Source organism: Rhinatrema bivittatum, chromosome 7, assembly GCF_901001135.1.
Source record: "Rhinatrema bivittatum chromosome 7, aRhiBiv1.1, whole genome shotgun sequence".
Classification (NCBI taxonomy): domain Eukaryota; kingdom Metazoa; phylum Chordata; class Amphibia; order Gymnophiona; family Rhinatrematidae; genus Rhinatrema; species Rhinatrema bivittatum.
Genome location: NC_042621.1, coordinates 164,252,885 through 164,267,120, shown reverse-complemented (window position 1 = coordinate 164,267,120; position 14,236 = coordinate 164,252,885). Strand labels below are relative to the sequence as shown.

Genomic DNA, 14,236 nt, shown 5'->3' with positions numbered 1-14,236 from the left:
AGACTTGAAAACAGAATACCTGTGGCTTATTAACAAACTATATTCTTGGAGTTTCAGTAAAATGTAGAGAAGCACTAAATTGTTGCCTAGAGACAGTGTATAATATTCATCTGTAATGTGAACATAATCTTTCAATGTAATGATTAACCAGTTTTTCTGTGCTTAAAAATATCTTTTATGCAGTGAACTTAATTATCATTTACCCAACATTTATATGAATGACATTGCCACTTTAAGCAGTACTCCAGTGGCTTACAAGTTGACTTATCAGGTACCTTTTAAACATCTCATTCTGCAAATTAGTGCAACCTAGAGTTACATTAGCATTTCATAAATTCACAAAATCATCTGAAAAATTGTTTTGCCTTTCTTAAAACCCTTTCTAAAAATGCAGTACTTGTCCATTGACCTATGCTTGTGATGCTTTTAATATCTTTGGAGACTAGAATTGTTTGAAAACTTCCCCTTAAGAAAGCAATTGCTCACGTTTAACACAGTGGAAAAATGTTCATGATTTCTTACAGTCTTTGCTGTATTAAACATTGGTAATAGCTCATAATCTTGCTTGTTCAGCAAGTCTGTTCTTTCGTTCTTTCAGTTTTTCTTCATGTGTTTCCCAGATGGCAGGAGCTCTGCAGTTCTAATATGCATTTTTCATTACACTTTAGGTCCTGCCGTCATCTTGCTGACTCAGAGCCTGGAAACCCAAGGTGGAGGGTGGTAAATATGGAAAGTACATGGTGAAAGAAATGATCAAGCCATCCAATAAGAAAGAATGAGGCATGATGCCATACTGTTCCCTTTCAAATAAAGATTGACTTCAGCTCAAATCTGCTTTCTGAACACTTGCAGGACCTCGGCAGTAGCAGATTTCTTTCTCTTTTTTTCAGGTTCTATTTCTTTAAAGGTATTTTTTTTAATCTATAGACATTTTGAGACATTGAGCTATTGTTTTTGAAAAATGGAACTTTCATGACATTTTTTGTTTGTGTTTCTGTGGTTTTTCATTTTTTGTTGTTTGACAAATTGTCAAGCACTTAGTTGATATTGGCAAGATGATGCATGGATATTGGTCACCGAAATTGGAGACAAGTCTTGAGTGGTATTATAAAATCATCAGGATGCTAAAGGAAAGTTGTTACTTGAAATATGCAACAGAAATGTAATGAATAGGAAAAGAATGATTTTTTTGTAAAGACTCTAACTTGTGCCAGAATGTCTGGCACATTATGATAAAATAGATGCATTTGAGGTCAAAGACTTTTGAAGGTTCTAAGAATGCCTAGAAGAGGCCTCTTTCTCCAAGCCAGGACCCGTTGGCTGTTGGTGGGTCTTGCTTTATTTTTCAGTTTGTTGTTGTTAATGTATCTCTTAGAGTGCACACCTCAGACAGATGGCAATGCACCCCTTCCTGGCCATATAGGGGAGAGCTATGGAAAGGAGTACTACCAAGCTCTCCTGCAGGAACAGGAGGAACATTACCAAACTCGAGCCACAAGCCTGAAGCGCCAGATTGCCCAGCTAAAGCTAGAACTGCAGGAGATGAACGATAAGCTGAAATTTATCCAGGAAAAGAAGAGCCCAGGTGTGAATATCATGGCCTACCAAGGCACCAAAGATCAAACTCCTAATCTTTTAACATTCCTCCACTCCCAGATAGACAAGGCTGAGGTGGGCATGGGAGCAAAGGTGCCCAGTGAGTATGGTGTGGTCCCTTTTGAAGGCTTTACCTCCATGAAGGTGTTCCAGCTGGAGATGGGACTCACGCGTCACCCTGAGGAGAAGCCTGCTAGGAAAGATAAACGAGATGAGTTGGTAGAAGCAATTGAAGCTGGTCTAGATGTTGTGAATAGTCCAGATGAAGAAGATGAAGGGCAAGAGGGTGATGATGCCAGAGGAGACAAACAGATGTATAGTGAAAATGATTTCATAGAAGGTATGATAAAACTGAGATTGCTATTTTTAATTATATTTTCTAATCACTCATTGCACATGACTTCCTTAAATATCTACCACTTTAAGTGTATTTTGAATTACATGGAAATCCATCTTCTACATTATTTTATTTTCTGAAGCCAACAGAGATGAAAAAAATAGTAGTGATAAGTGACTTGCAGCCCTGCGCGCCGGTGAGCCTATTTTACATAGGCTCACCGGCGCGCGCAGAGCCCCAGGACTTGCGAAAGTCCCGGGGTTCTCCGAGGGGGGCATGTCAGGTGGCGGGCCCGGTCGTCGCGGCGTTTAGGGGGCGTGTCGGCAGCGTTTGGGGGCGGGTACGGGGGCGTGGCTACGGTCCGGGGGCGTGGCTATGGTCCAGGGGCGTGGCCGCGCCCTCCGTACCCGCCCCCAGGTCGCGTCCCGGCGCGCAACAGGCCCGCTGGTGCGCGGGGATTTACGTCTCCCTCCGGGAGGCATAAATCCCCGGAGAAAGGTAAGGGGGAGGGTGTAGACAGGTGTAGACAGGGCCGGGCGGGTGGGTTAGGTAGAGGAAGGGAGGGGAAGGTGAGGGGAGGGCATTAGAGGATTCCCTCGGAGGCCGCTCCGATTTCGGAGCGGCCTCCGAGGGATACGGGGGTAGGCTGCGCGGCTCGGCGCGTGCCGGCTATACAGAATTCATAGCCTTGCGCGCGCCGATCCAGGATTTTAGTGGATACGCGTGGCTCCGCGCGTATCTACTAAAATCCAGCGTACTTTTGCTGGCACCTGATGCGCCAGCAAAAGTACACCTATTCACGTTTTTTGAAAATCTACCCCTATATATCTTACATATTGTATTTGTGTTTACCTTTACTTTTCCCCCGCTTTGCTTTTCTAAACCAAGCATTCTGTGCCAATAGCAAAAATCCTGGCTCCTCGGTTCAGACTTTATTACGCAGTTGCAAAGAAAGCAGAGTTGCTTACTTGTGTTTGAGGACAGCAGGATGTCAGTCTGTTCCAGGCTCCATTGGATGATTTCACTCATGTGTGAGGACTGCCAACCTGCTTGTCCTTAGAGAAAGCTTGTGGTGATAGAGCCCAAACTCTTGAAGTCAATTGTTTGCTGCAGGTACTTTAAGCCATAAAGTTCATTTGTGTGTATAATGCATACCAGGATAAACATACTCCACATAAGTCAAAGGTTCACAAACTGGGAGTCTGGATCCACTAGCAGGTCCCAAAGTATTAGCAGGTTGTAGGCCATGAAAAACCACACTGTTGCAGCTACTCAGACAAGAAAATCGTAAGCACAGAGCAGTATGGGGCGGATTTTAAATGCCCTGCGCGCCGGCGCGCCTATTTTGCATAGGCCGCCGGCGCGTGCAGAGCCCCGGGACGCGCGTAAGTCCCGGGGTTTTTTAAAAGGGGTGGGAGGGGGCGTGTCGGGGGGGGGGGGGGGGGGGGCGTTGCAGAATGGTTTTGGGGGCGTGACGTGGGCGTGGTTTCGGCCCGGGGGCGTTCCAGGGGCGTGGCCGCGGCCTCCGGACCAGCCCCCAGGACCAGAACACGGAGCGGGGCAGCCGGCCGGCACGCGCAGATTTACGTCTGCTTTTCACAGGCGTAAATCGTGGAATAAAGGTAAGAGGGGGGTTTAGATAGGGCCGGGGGGGTGGGTTAGGTAGGGGAAGGGAGGGGAAGGTGGGGGGAGGGCGAAGGAAAGTTCCCTCTGAGGCCGCTCCGAAATTGGAGCGGCCTCGGAGGGAACAGGCAGCGCGCGCTGGGCTCGGCGCGCGCAGGTTGCACAAATGTACATAGACTATAATATCAGAAACAAAGTGCAAGGCAGACCTCCACCCTTGAGGGGTAGAAGACTTATATGGCTGGGGAATTCCCTCATCCACCCTCCCACACACTATATGAAACTTATGACTAATTTTTTAATTTACTGCAAAAATGAATCACAATAGTGAGATAATATACAGTATATACAAAAAAAATAAATCTCACCAGTTTGAGCAGAGTTTTTCAGAAAAAAAGTATTATTGTGAAAATGTGACCCTCATATCCTGGCACATGGACTGATGACTTGTGCCCGAATCTGTGCTCTTAAAGGATTATAATCATCAGTCACTGGTGATGTAAAGCTGCACACATGGTCATTTTTTTTGAAATAGTTTTTATATATGCAAATAAAACTTGATTCAAAGTTTATTTAGAACCTGACATCAAATTATTGAGAAAGGGCATCAAAACCTGGCTTTTCAAACAAGCCTTCCAAGAACTATTAAATTAATGTTTTAAGAATACTGGAGATATATCAAGGTAATGTATACGTAAATTAAATAAATTTATTATCTCTGCACTCACTATCCTGCCTCTCTAATAACATAATTAGTTAGTATTTTAGTCTATTTAATTATATTATAAAACCATGTATTTACTTCCTTTTCTTTTTGGAAATGCAAATATTATTAAATGAATATTTGTTACCTATTGTAAACCGGTTTGATATGTTCTCATGAAAAATTCAGTATATAAAAAATTATAAATAAATACTCCCAATGACAGTTCCAAATTCAAGAATGTGATCAGGGATTCAAAATAGTCCTCTCAAACAAAAATGCACACCCCTTTCAATGTAAGCAGTGATTACTTATCTCAACAGTTGAATGTTTGCTGTTGGCATTAGTTCAGGAATGAGCTCAGCATGAGAATGATCAAAACACCAACACGGCACTGCAGTTTTTCGTGAAATTGTTCTTCGTCAGGGGTGTTCCGGTGTTAAATAGCCATTCTTTGCGCTGTCCTGGCATAGAAATTATCCTTTTACACCACAGAAGAACTGGTGGTTTTCTCTCAATGCATTGTGAGAGGAACACCTTTATCACATTTAAGAGGAAGATTTTGCTTGCACAATTTGGTTTTGCATAGTTTTTCCAGTTTGAGGTTGCAAGAAGTTTGGCAAAAATGTGCTGTTTCCAACTTAATCGAGCAAATTTTGACTTTTAAGATTTATGCCCTATTTCTGCTATGCTTTTGCCCAAACTTTAAACGTGCCCCTAAGTGTCATGGCTATGATGTATCATGTGTGCCGATTAAAAAAAAAAAAAAATCTTTGGAAACAGGCTGTTCTGAATTTCAGTGCACAGAGCTTAGGAAACTCTGCCAATTTCAAGCAGAACCAATTTTCCAAGTTTTCATCTTGCTGGGAGTCCTGAAAGATTGTAGCATAGCTTTTGATTTTGTTGACAAACTGCAATTTCAGACTGAATAGTGTTGTATATTATTTTGAATGATAAATTTGCATTAAGGGAATGTATTTATTTTAATAATTTTTATATACTGACTTTTCATGCGAGCATATCAAATCGGTTTACAGTAGTTAGCAAATATTCATTTAAAAATATTTGCATGTCCAAAAGAAGGAAGGAAGTAGATCCATAGATCTGATGGACTGTGGTTAAGAGCAGCCATATCTAAACAATCCCTTGTAGATACCAATATGAGTAGGGTATCTGGTACTTTGATCTGTTTTGATGTCTCTTAGAGTTGAATTTAAGATTATTTTAAATGTTACCATTTATTTATTGAATATATGTAATTAAATGTTTTATAAGGTAATTTTGTGATATTGCGCCTAAGTTACACCAATTTTCAAAGTGGACTTCTGCGCATAAGTCCTTTTTGAAAATTATTGCACCAAATTTGTGTGCATAGACTTAAACTTGGGCATGCATTTGGTGTACACAAATTTATCTGAAAAGTATGCATACAGGCCAAACTTCTCTCCAGCTCCCCCCTCCCCCCCCCCCCAGTATCCCTTCTGTTCAATTAGGTCAATTTTTAAAGCGTTGCTGGCGCAAAAACAGCCACATGTGCGAGTATGTGGGCCTCGCGTGATCACCGGCTTATAAGCAATGGCTTATAACTAGCGGGGCAACAGCGGAGGGGCTTCACTGCCTGTGCCTCCGCCTGCTCTCTTTGCCATCTGAGAATCTACAGTTCTACTGCTGTTGTACCTGGGCAAGCTCTGTGTCATTCACCACCTACACCCACGTTCCAGAGCCGGGCTGGTTCTTCCAGCCACCATGGTGAGGCTGGAGGTGCCGCATGATGAAGTCCTTTTGGACTTTTTTTTTTGTAAGTACATTAACCACTCTTTTCCTCTCAGGTCTGCTCTTAATTATGGAAATATCCACTATTAATGGTAATGGTAAATATGGCTTGCTCACCCCGTTATCTAACAAACCTGAGTCTGATAGCCAAGATTCTGTGATTAGAAAGCAATCGAGTTTATTATTGTTAATCAAGTGATGGGTGTCTTTTTCCTAACTGATTGTGCATTACAGTAAAGAAATGAGATAGAGAAAAGCAGAGCTGTAGCAGCTGTTAAAGCAGGCATAACTGTAACCAAATTATTTCTTTGTGCTTTAATAAATCTATTTTGAGGTTTGTTAGATAATGGGTGAGCAAGCCATATTTACCATTACCATTAATAGTGGATATTTCCATAATTAAGAGATTTCTAAAATATTGATACTAAGCCAGGAAAGGTTTTCTTCTGAGTACCAGAGACTCATAGCTTTGGGAGATGGTACTGATAGATGTGCTTGGGTTAGTGAGTGTAAAGGGCAGATGGAAGTATCCATAATGAGAGATTTCTTGAAGTAGGTTAGGTTGGTGTCATACCTTTAAGTGTTTTGTAAGATAGGACTAGAAGCTTGAATTTTGTGCAATAATGGATCAGGAGCCAGGGCAGGCACTTCAGGACGGGGATAATGTGATCAAATTTCTCTTCATTATGATGCGGCAAATTATTTTGTATAAGTTGTAGGCAATGAGTCAGGGAGTTGGGGAGTCCAGTGTAGAGGGTGTTATACAATAGTCTAGATCAGGGGTGAGCAAACTTTTTGAGCGTCGGACCCCCTTCCTTCCATACAATTTGTTGGGCCCCAAAGTTGAGTTACATCATGTATTTAATATATATTCAGATGTGCAAATACATACATACATCCCCTCAGAGGGAACTTTCCATTCACTCCCCCGCACCTTCCCCTCCCTTCCCCTACCTAACCCCCCCCCCCCCCCCCCCCCCGGCCCTATCTAAACCCCCTCCCTACCTTTATCTTAAAAGTTACTACTGCCTCCGGGCAGTAGTAACTTACGTGCGCTGGTGCGGCAGGCCCCGACACAGGCCGCTGTGTCGGAGCACTCGGCCATATATTTATATGTGTATATATAAACACACACACACATATATATATATATACACTCGGCCATATATTTATATGTGTATATATAAACACACACACACACACATATATATATATATACATATATATATGTGTGTGTGTGTGTGTATGTCAAAGTCTCTCACCAAGCAATCAGCTGTTGAACCATTTGCCAAATAGCACTCAATCATGCTACCAGCCAGAAGCTCAAAATTCCAGTTTTGATTCTCTTCAGGTTACTGATAGGAGCAATCAGATACACACAAATAGAGGCAGATACCGCACCCCACAGTAACAGTAGCACAAACTCTTTCCACTGCCAGATATATTATGAACTAATGCAAAACACTACAAAAACAACATTCAAAATCTATACAGCAAACTTATCATAATGTAATAGTACTAACACCAATAACCCTACCTGTGAAAAAGCAGCACTGTAAATGTTACACTGAGTCCCAGAATACCAATGCACCACCTACTGGGGAAACAAAACAAACCCACTTGCTATAGAGCCCTACACAGACCCTACACACTAGCAAAATCTTTCACCATGGTCACATGCACAGAGCAGAGAAAGACCTTCACCGAATACAAAAACTGAAATGGAAACCCCAAGAAGCCAGACTCTGTCTACAGTATAACAATTGAAAAACAGAACCACCATTTCTCATAAAACAATAAAATCAAGAAACATAAAGCATCAATTATAATAGTAGAATCATACTAACAAAAGAATAACTATTTCAAAACTACTGACAAATAGAACATCTATTAACATTTTTTTAAATTTCCCAAGCACCAATAAAATATTTCAAAACAGCACACATATCAAATACCACCCAATAATTAAAACTAATGAGGATTTTGAAAAAGCCCCTGCTGTCCATTCCTGGGAACTTAATTTCCAGTCACCCTGAGATTGTAGATGATTAGGGGGCTAGAAGGACACCCAAACTTTATCTTCTCTCACTCACACACACTCGCGTGTTCATTCCCTCCTGAACCCCAACATCCTATAATAAACGCTCTTGAAAGCCTTACCGCATAACTTCTACTCTGCATGAACGCATAACCCCTCCTCCCCTTCTCTACCCTCCCTTTTCCCTGTCCCCCACCCTACTCGTAACCTCCCTTTTCCCTGTCCCCCACCCTACTCATAACCAAGTCATATTGTACATATTGTATATAGGCTATATGCCATATTTGCCATTTCTATATACCCACATCTAATATTTAATATTAATTTTATTCATATGTTACAATGTTCCTTATATTTATTGTTTAATCAACTGTTCTCTTGTTACAATGTAAAATAGGGCAGTTCCGGCTCTATTCAACCTGTTTTCTGGAAACCGATGTGATATCTCGATCGAATGTCGGTATACAAAAGAAATAAATAAATAAATAAATAAATTCTCTCTCACACATGCACACACACATACATGCTCTCATATATACCCACACACTCTCGTACACAGGCTCTAAGTCCCTCTCCCCACCCTCATGCACAGAAAAGATCTTACTTCCCCAGATTCCCTCATACACACATAGGGAACAAAAGTACGTGGGATTTTATAAGATACGCGTAGCCGCGTGTATCTTATAAAATCCAGGGTCTGCGCGTGCAAGGGGCTGCACATTTGTGCACCTTGCGCGCGCCGAGCCCTGCGTGCGCTGCCCGTTCCCTCCGAGGCCGCTCTGAAATCGGAGCGGCCTCAGAGGGAACTTTCCATTCACTCCCCCGCACCTTCCCCTCCCTTCCCCTACCTAACACCCCCCCCCCCCCCGGCCCTATCTAAACCCCCTCCCTACCTTTATCTTAAAAGTTACTACTGCCTCCGGGCAGTAGTAACTTACGTGCGCTGGCGCGGCAGGCCCCGACACAGGCCGCTGTGTCGGAGCACTCGGCCACACCCCCGGACCGCCCACACGCCCCCAAACACGCCCCCGATCCTAAATTTACTAGAGATGAGTGTCTAAATTTAAGCTCCTAGTTTCATTAGGATCTTAAATTTGGGATCCTAAAAAGTAAGTGGCTGTGGTGGCAAAATTAATATGGGAAAACAAAGTTAGGAGTTTAGCACTGATTTTCAGAACTAGGCACCTAATTTAGGAGCCTAATTCTAGCAATTAAATAGCATGCCTAACTTTTATGACCCTAAATGTATGTGAATTTTCAGCTGAAAAGTTAGGCACCTGAAAATAGGTGCCCAAGTTAATTTAAAGGCCTACATTTAGGAGTTCAGCTTTTTCTGAATATCTACCCCATAACTGAAAAATTTAGAAATCTTTACTCAACATGATATATTTACCCATTTAAAAATGCATTGCAATAATTTCACAGAATCTTATTAAAACCTGACATCCAGCCACAGATACCACAGGCTTTGCTGCCTTTGCAGTTTCCTCAGGTTCTTTCCTGCCTGCCTGAGAAACAGGAGTCAACTGTGAGTATTGAACTGGATCCTCCTGCATGAGAAACCAACGTTTTGCTAAGTCAGAGAGAGTTGGTAGACATTCCTACTGCAGACTAGTTGGATATTACCATGGTACTAGATGTAATTTTAAAATTACATTAGTTTTCCTAGAATGTCATGCACTTTTGCAGGAGTGGCCAATTTTAGTCCTTGAGAGCCACAAATAGGCCAGGTTTTCAGGATGTCCACGACGAATATGCATGAGATAGATCTACAGGCATTGCCTCCATTGTTTGCAAATTTATCTCATGCATATTCGTCGTGGACATCCTGAAAACGCGGCTAGTGAGTGGCTCTGGAGCGCTGGAGTTGACCATCCCTGCATTATTGTAATAATGGACTTTACCTAAAGCTGTGAAATTCTACAAAGCTGACTATTTTTGTTGGTTGTGTTAAAATGTTAATTGCAAAGGGACAGATATACAACAGCAGGGGTGGCCAACTCTGGTCCTCAAGAGCCACGATCAGGCCAGCCCTTTCGGGATCTCCACAATGAATATGCATGAGATAGATGTACTTCATCTACAATAGCAGCAGTATATGCAAATCTACCCCAAGCATAATCATTGTGGAGATCCTGAAAGCCAGGCCTGTTTATGACTCTGAAGGTCCGGAGTTAGTCACCTCTGTTCAAAAGGGTTTTTCCTATAATGTGTCTGTGGGAAAAATGTTTAGTGCATCTGGGCCCAGTGCTTGGTAAGCCACTTTCTGCCGCCGTGGGAGCTGAAGTTTATTGTGCCTGGGAGAGAGGCAACAGCTTGATTTATATTCTTTTGAGTTCCTGTGCCAGATCCTATTTCCTGGATTTCAGCCATTAGGTTTGGACAGCAGAATATCAGTTTTACTGTCATTTCTACAATTTCTGCTCGAGCCCAGTGAGGAAAGTTACAGACGTGTCTTTCCATTTCTCATACTTTCATTTTCTTGTGCTTTCATACAGCTGCGGCCACAGATCAATTGTACTTTCATTTGCTGATGTTTCTTATAATTACATGGGTTACCCTAGGGTAGATCAGCATTTTGTGATAGTTTTATCTTTTTTAAAGTGAAAATTTGTTGTTTCTGTGGCTGAAGCATTTTTAAGATACTACCAAAAATACTGCCAAATCTGTGCCTTTTATTATGGCTTTACACCATGGTTTTGCAGTTCTCCTACTCAAAGTCTGCTCTTTAATTTTGTGCTACACACACACACACACGCACGCATGTATATATATTTCAAGAGAGTAAGAGAGAGGTGTGTTTTTTTTTTTTTTACCCTTAGATCCAGAATGGGAGAAAAGTCACAATAAATCAGGCTCGCGTCATATCACCTGCATGGAGCCCTGATAACAGAGCATTGCAGTGCTCTGACTTAGCCACTCTCACTGAAATGAAGTAGGAAGTGCTCCCAAAAATATTAAACACTACTGTTGCCTCAGGAATGGAGTAAAATGTCAGACCAGCGAAGGGGAGCACTCTATAGAGTGTCATTCCCAAGTGAATTACAGTAGCAAAAGACCCTTTTTCTTTGCTAACAACTCTACGTGAAATGCTAGTGACATATTTGTGTTTGGGTCGATCTATGTCTCTTAGATTCTCGAAGGTATGACCAGATGAAGTTAAACACGTAGTACGGTAGCAAGGAAGCTGGACTTTTGTTGTGTTTTGTACCTATGATGTAAATATTATCTCCAGCCATTAGTCTTCCAGTTGAGAGCACTGTTTGACAGTCAGTCGTGCTGCAGCGGCTCTAAGGCTGCCTGTAAGCAACATCTGCAGGCCTTAAGACCCTGAATAATTGGCCTGTGTTAATTAGACTTCTGTCTCTGTGCACTCGCTGCCTTTGATTCTGCAGAGGCACTGCAGGAAGGGAAGCCCCCCGTCCCGTGTATCTTGGAAGGAGTGTGATTCAGTTCTAGGAGCAGCACAGCATGTTCTAAAGGCTGGAAAACCACATTTGCTGTTATCTTGCTTACAAAAGGTTTCTTTGTCAATCTTTATGAGATTCTTTTAAAGTTATGAAATCTCTTTATAAAATATCAACGGACGGCATGTTGGAGCATGATTAGATTTCGGAGCTGGGGATTTACAGAATGTTGAAATGAGGGGGAGCACCTGTTAGCTAAGATTGGCATGGGAATGCTCAGCATGGCTCTCTTGGAAATGAACATCCAGCATCACCTCCTGTCAGGCGTTTTGCGGCATTGGTTCACCGCAGAATTGCCACATTCCCAAAGCCAGGTTACCAAATGTTTTGTGACTGTGGCCCAGGTTGAAGGACTGGTGCCTTGTTGCAGAATTGATCAGTTCCTTTGGGGTCATGGGAAGTGGGAAGGGCTCTACCCTGCCCGCTGCCCTCACCCCTGCCAAGGATCTTGTCCTCCGCCACGGGTTTTCTCTCTTCACCTCTGCCACCAACCTATTCTTCCTCAGTTGGGGAAGGCTGTTGGAGCTGGACCAGCAGAAAGCATGTAAGAGCTGAGGGGGGACTGAGGCAGTCGGTGTGTGATCACCAGCCCTAGCTGCTCCTGGCTTCCAGTGGTGGCAGGTGGGATCCTGTAACCGTGTTCAGGCCCCGTCGTTACTGTATGCTGCTGCTGCTACTCCTTCCACCAGGCTAGGGTCTGACGCCCAACTCCATGGGAGGAAGGAGGGTATTGGTACTGGAAGAGAGAAGGTCTGCCGTCCTTCTTTACTTTCTTTTCCTTCTCTCTCTCTCTCCCTCCATCCCTGTGCTCTCCTTCCACGATCCCATGTTCCTCCATTACCCATGATCTCTTCTTCCCATTTCCAATTCTTCCTCCTCTCCCCATTCCTGTCTACTCTCTTATTCCCTCCCCTGCACTAATCTCAAAGATCCCTTCTTCTCCACAACAAACCCCCCCCCCCCCCCCCAAATATATTATCTAGACACTGAAAGAGGCCAGAAAATCTACTACTTTCTCATGCAAAATTGCTTTTAGATGATTCAGTATATAAAAGCATATGCATTTCTGTAAATATATTGCGGATTAACAGAGCTGCCACATAAAACTAGGTGTTCTGTGAGCACCCTGTATAGAACAAGGCTGTCAAACTGAAATCCCGGAGGGCAGCAAACCCTCAGCTTTTCACGATATCCCTATCGACCGTGCATGAGATATATTTGCATTCTCTGCCTCCGGTCAGTGCAAATATATCTCACGCATACTCATGAGGGATTTGGGTAAGTAAGTCTGTGGCACTGCTCTCTGGGCTGGAAAGGAGAGGACTGGAACCTAATGTGTGAATGCAATTCGTATATATCCAGTTTGAGGGCCGTCTCCCTGCAGCTCGTTTGTTTATTCTCGCTGGCCCTCTGAAACATCTTGTCTGAGTAGGAACTAGAAGGACTCTGAACAAACACAGGGCTCTTATCCCAGCTCTTTCATTAACTGACACCTCAGGCAAGACTTTTAACTTCCCTGTGCCTCATTGTGTGCAACGCTCTCTCTCTCTCTCTCATATTGATGCAATATTCCTCCCCTCCCCCCCATCCCAATTGTCTCGTTTATCCATTCTTGGCATTAGGGTAAAAAAAGAACATGAAAAGGGTTTTCAAGTTGTTTTTGCCAGACCCCTCACATCACTCATACATAGAAATATTTCTTCTCCTCTGGCTTTTTCTAACCCCTTTATCGTTTGCCCATGTTTGAAAACAATGTGACTCTTCTGGCCCCAGACGTGACTACAGATGTGTTTGTGATTGTAATTCGTATTTGGGAACTTTATTTTTATTCTTTAAATAGACAACACATAACTACAGAGGGTTATTAAAGGGACGCGGGAATGACTGGCATGGACTACACCGTAGTGATCAGTACAGACATGCAGCTTCCAGCAAAAGAGGCTCAGCTGCTGCTCAGATGGCTGAACCAGTCTTATCGCTCCAGTTTTTGCATTTATTTGCCATCCGCAACGCGGAGGAAAATGAAAGAGCAGAAAGTGGAAGAGGTAGCAGAAAACAGCAAGCTCCTCTGGTCTTGTTCAATGCTCAGAAAATTAATTCGATTTCATTTCTAATTTGCAACTTGTACAGCACTTCAGTCTTCTTTGCATGCTGTGGTACAGCATGAAAGACCTACAGATTGAGGAATTAGAATAGGTTGATCCTTCTGAGTTTCACTAGCATTCTGTAAACGCACGTCGGCCATCACAGCATGGCACAGATGATGCTAACTCGTCTTGGGTTTTTCATCAGCATAATAATAAGTTAAAAAAAGAATAACATCACTTAAAAGATACAAAAAGATAAGACATGGTTAGTGTTTTTTGAAAACTTCTGGTTTGGATTATTCTGAACCTAAGGGCTATCCCTTTAATGTTAATCACCGTAATATATGCTTATAATGTCCTGTATTTAGAAGCATTTAGTGCATCTATCTGGGGACTTTATTATGTGATTTTTCAGAATATGCAAAGCCTTAATTTTTTAAGCAAAAAATGAGTATGTTTTAAACCTTTTGGTGAAGTTAACCCTGTTAATATACAGGGATGGCTGAAAGCAGTTTGTAATGTTTGTGTTCGGTGGGGATGAATGGCCATCTTTAGTTTGTTTCTCAGTTTTTCAGGATTTAACCAATAGAAAGTCAAATTATAGACTTGTTA

At 42.6% G+C, this 14,236-nt stretch overlaps 1 protein-coding gene across 6 annotated transcripts in view; it reads left to right on the top strand.

Annotated features, from left to right (window-relative positions):
• CSGALNACT2 (chondroitin sulfate N-acetylgalactosaminyltransferase 2) overlaps positions 1–14,236 on the top strand; it is a 93,504-nt gene that overhangs the window by 39,835 nt on the left and 39,433 nt on the right. For 5 of the 6 annotated variants that reach the window (XR_003857819.1, XM_029609473.1, XM_029609471.1 and 2 more), the window contains exon 2: positions 669–1,936. Coding sequence is in view for 5 of the 6 variants with exons in the window: in XM_029609473.1 (XP_029465333.1) it covers positions 1,279–1,936 (658 nt within the window). In the remaining variant the exon portion in view is untranslated. Of the gene's footprint in view, positions 1–183; positions 272–668; positions 1,937–14,236 lie in introns of all 6 variants that reach the window. The other variant, XM_029609474.1, reaches the window with a different exon arrangement.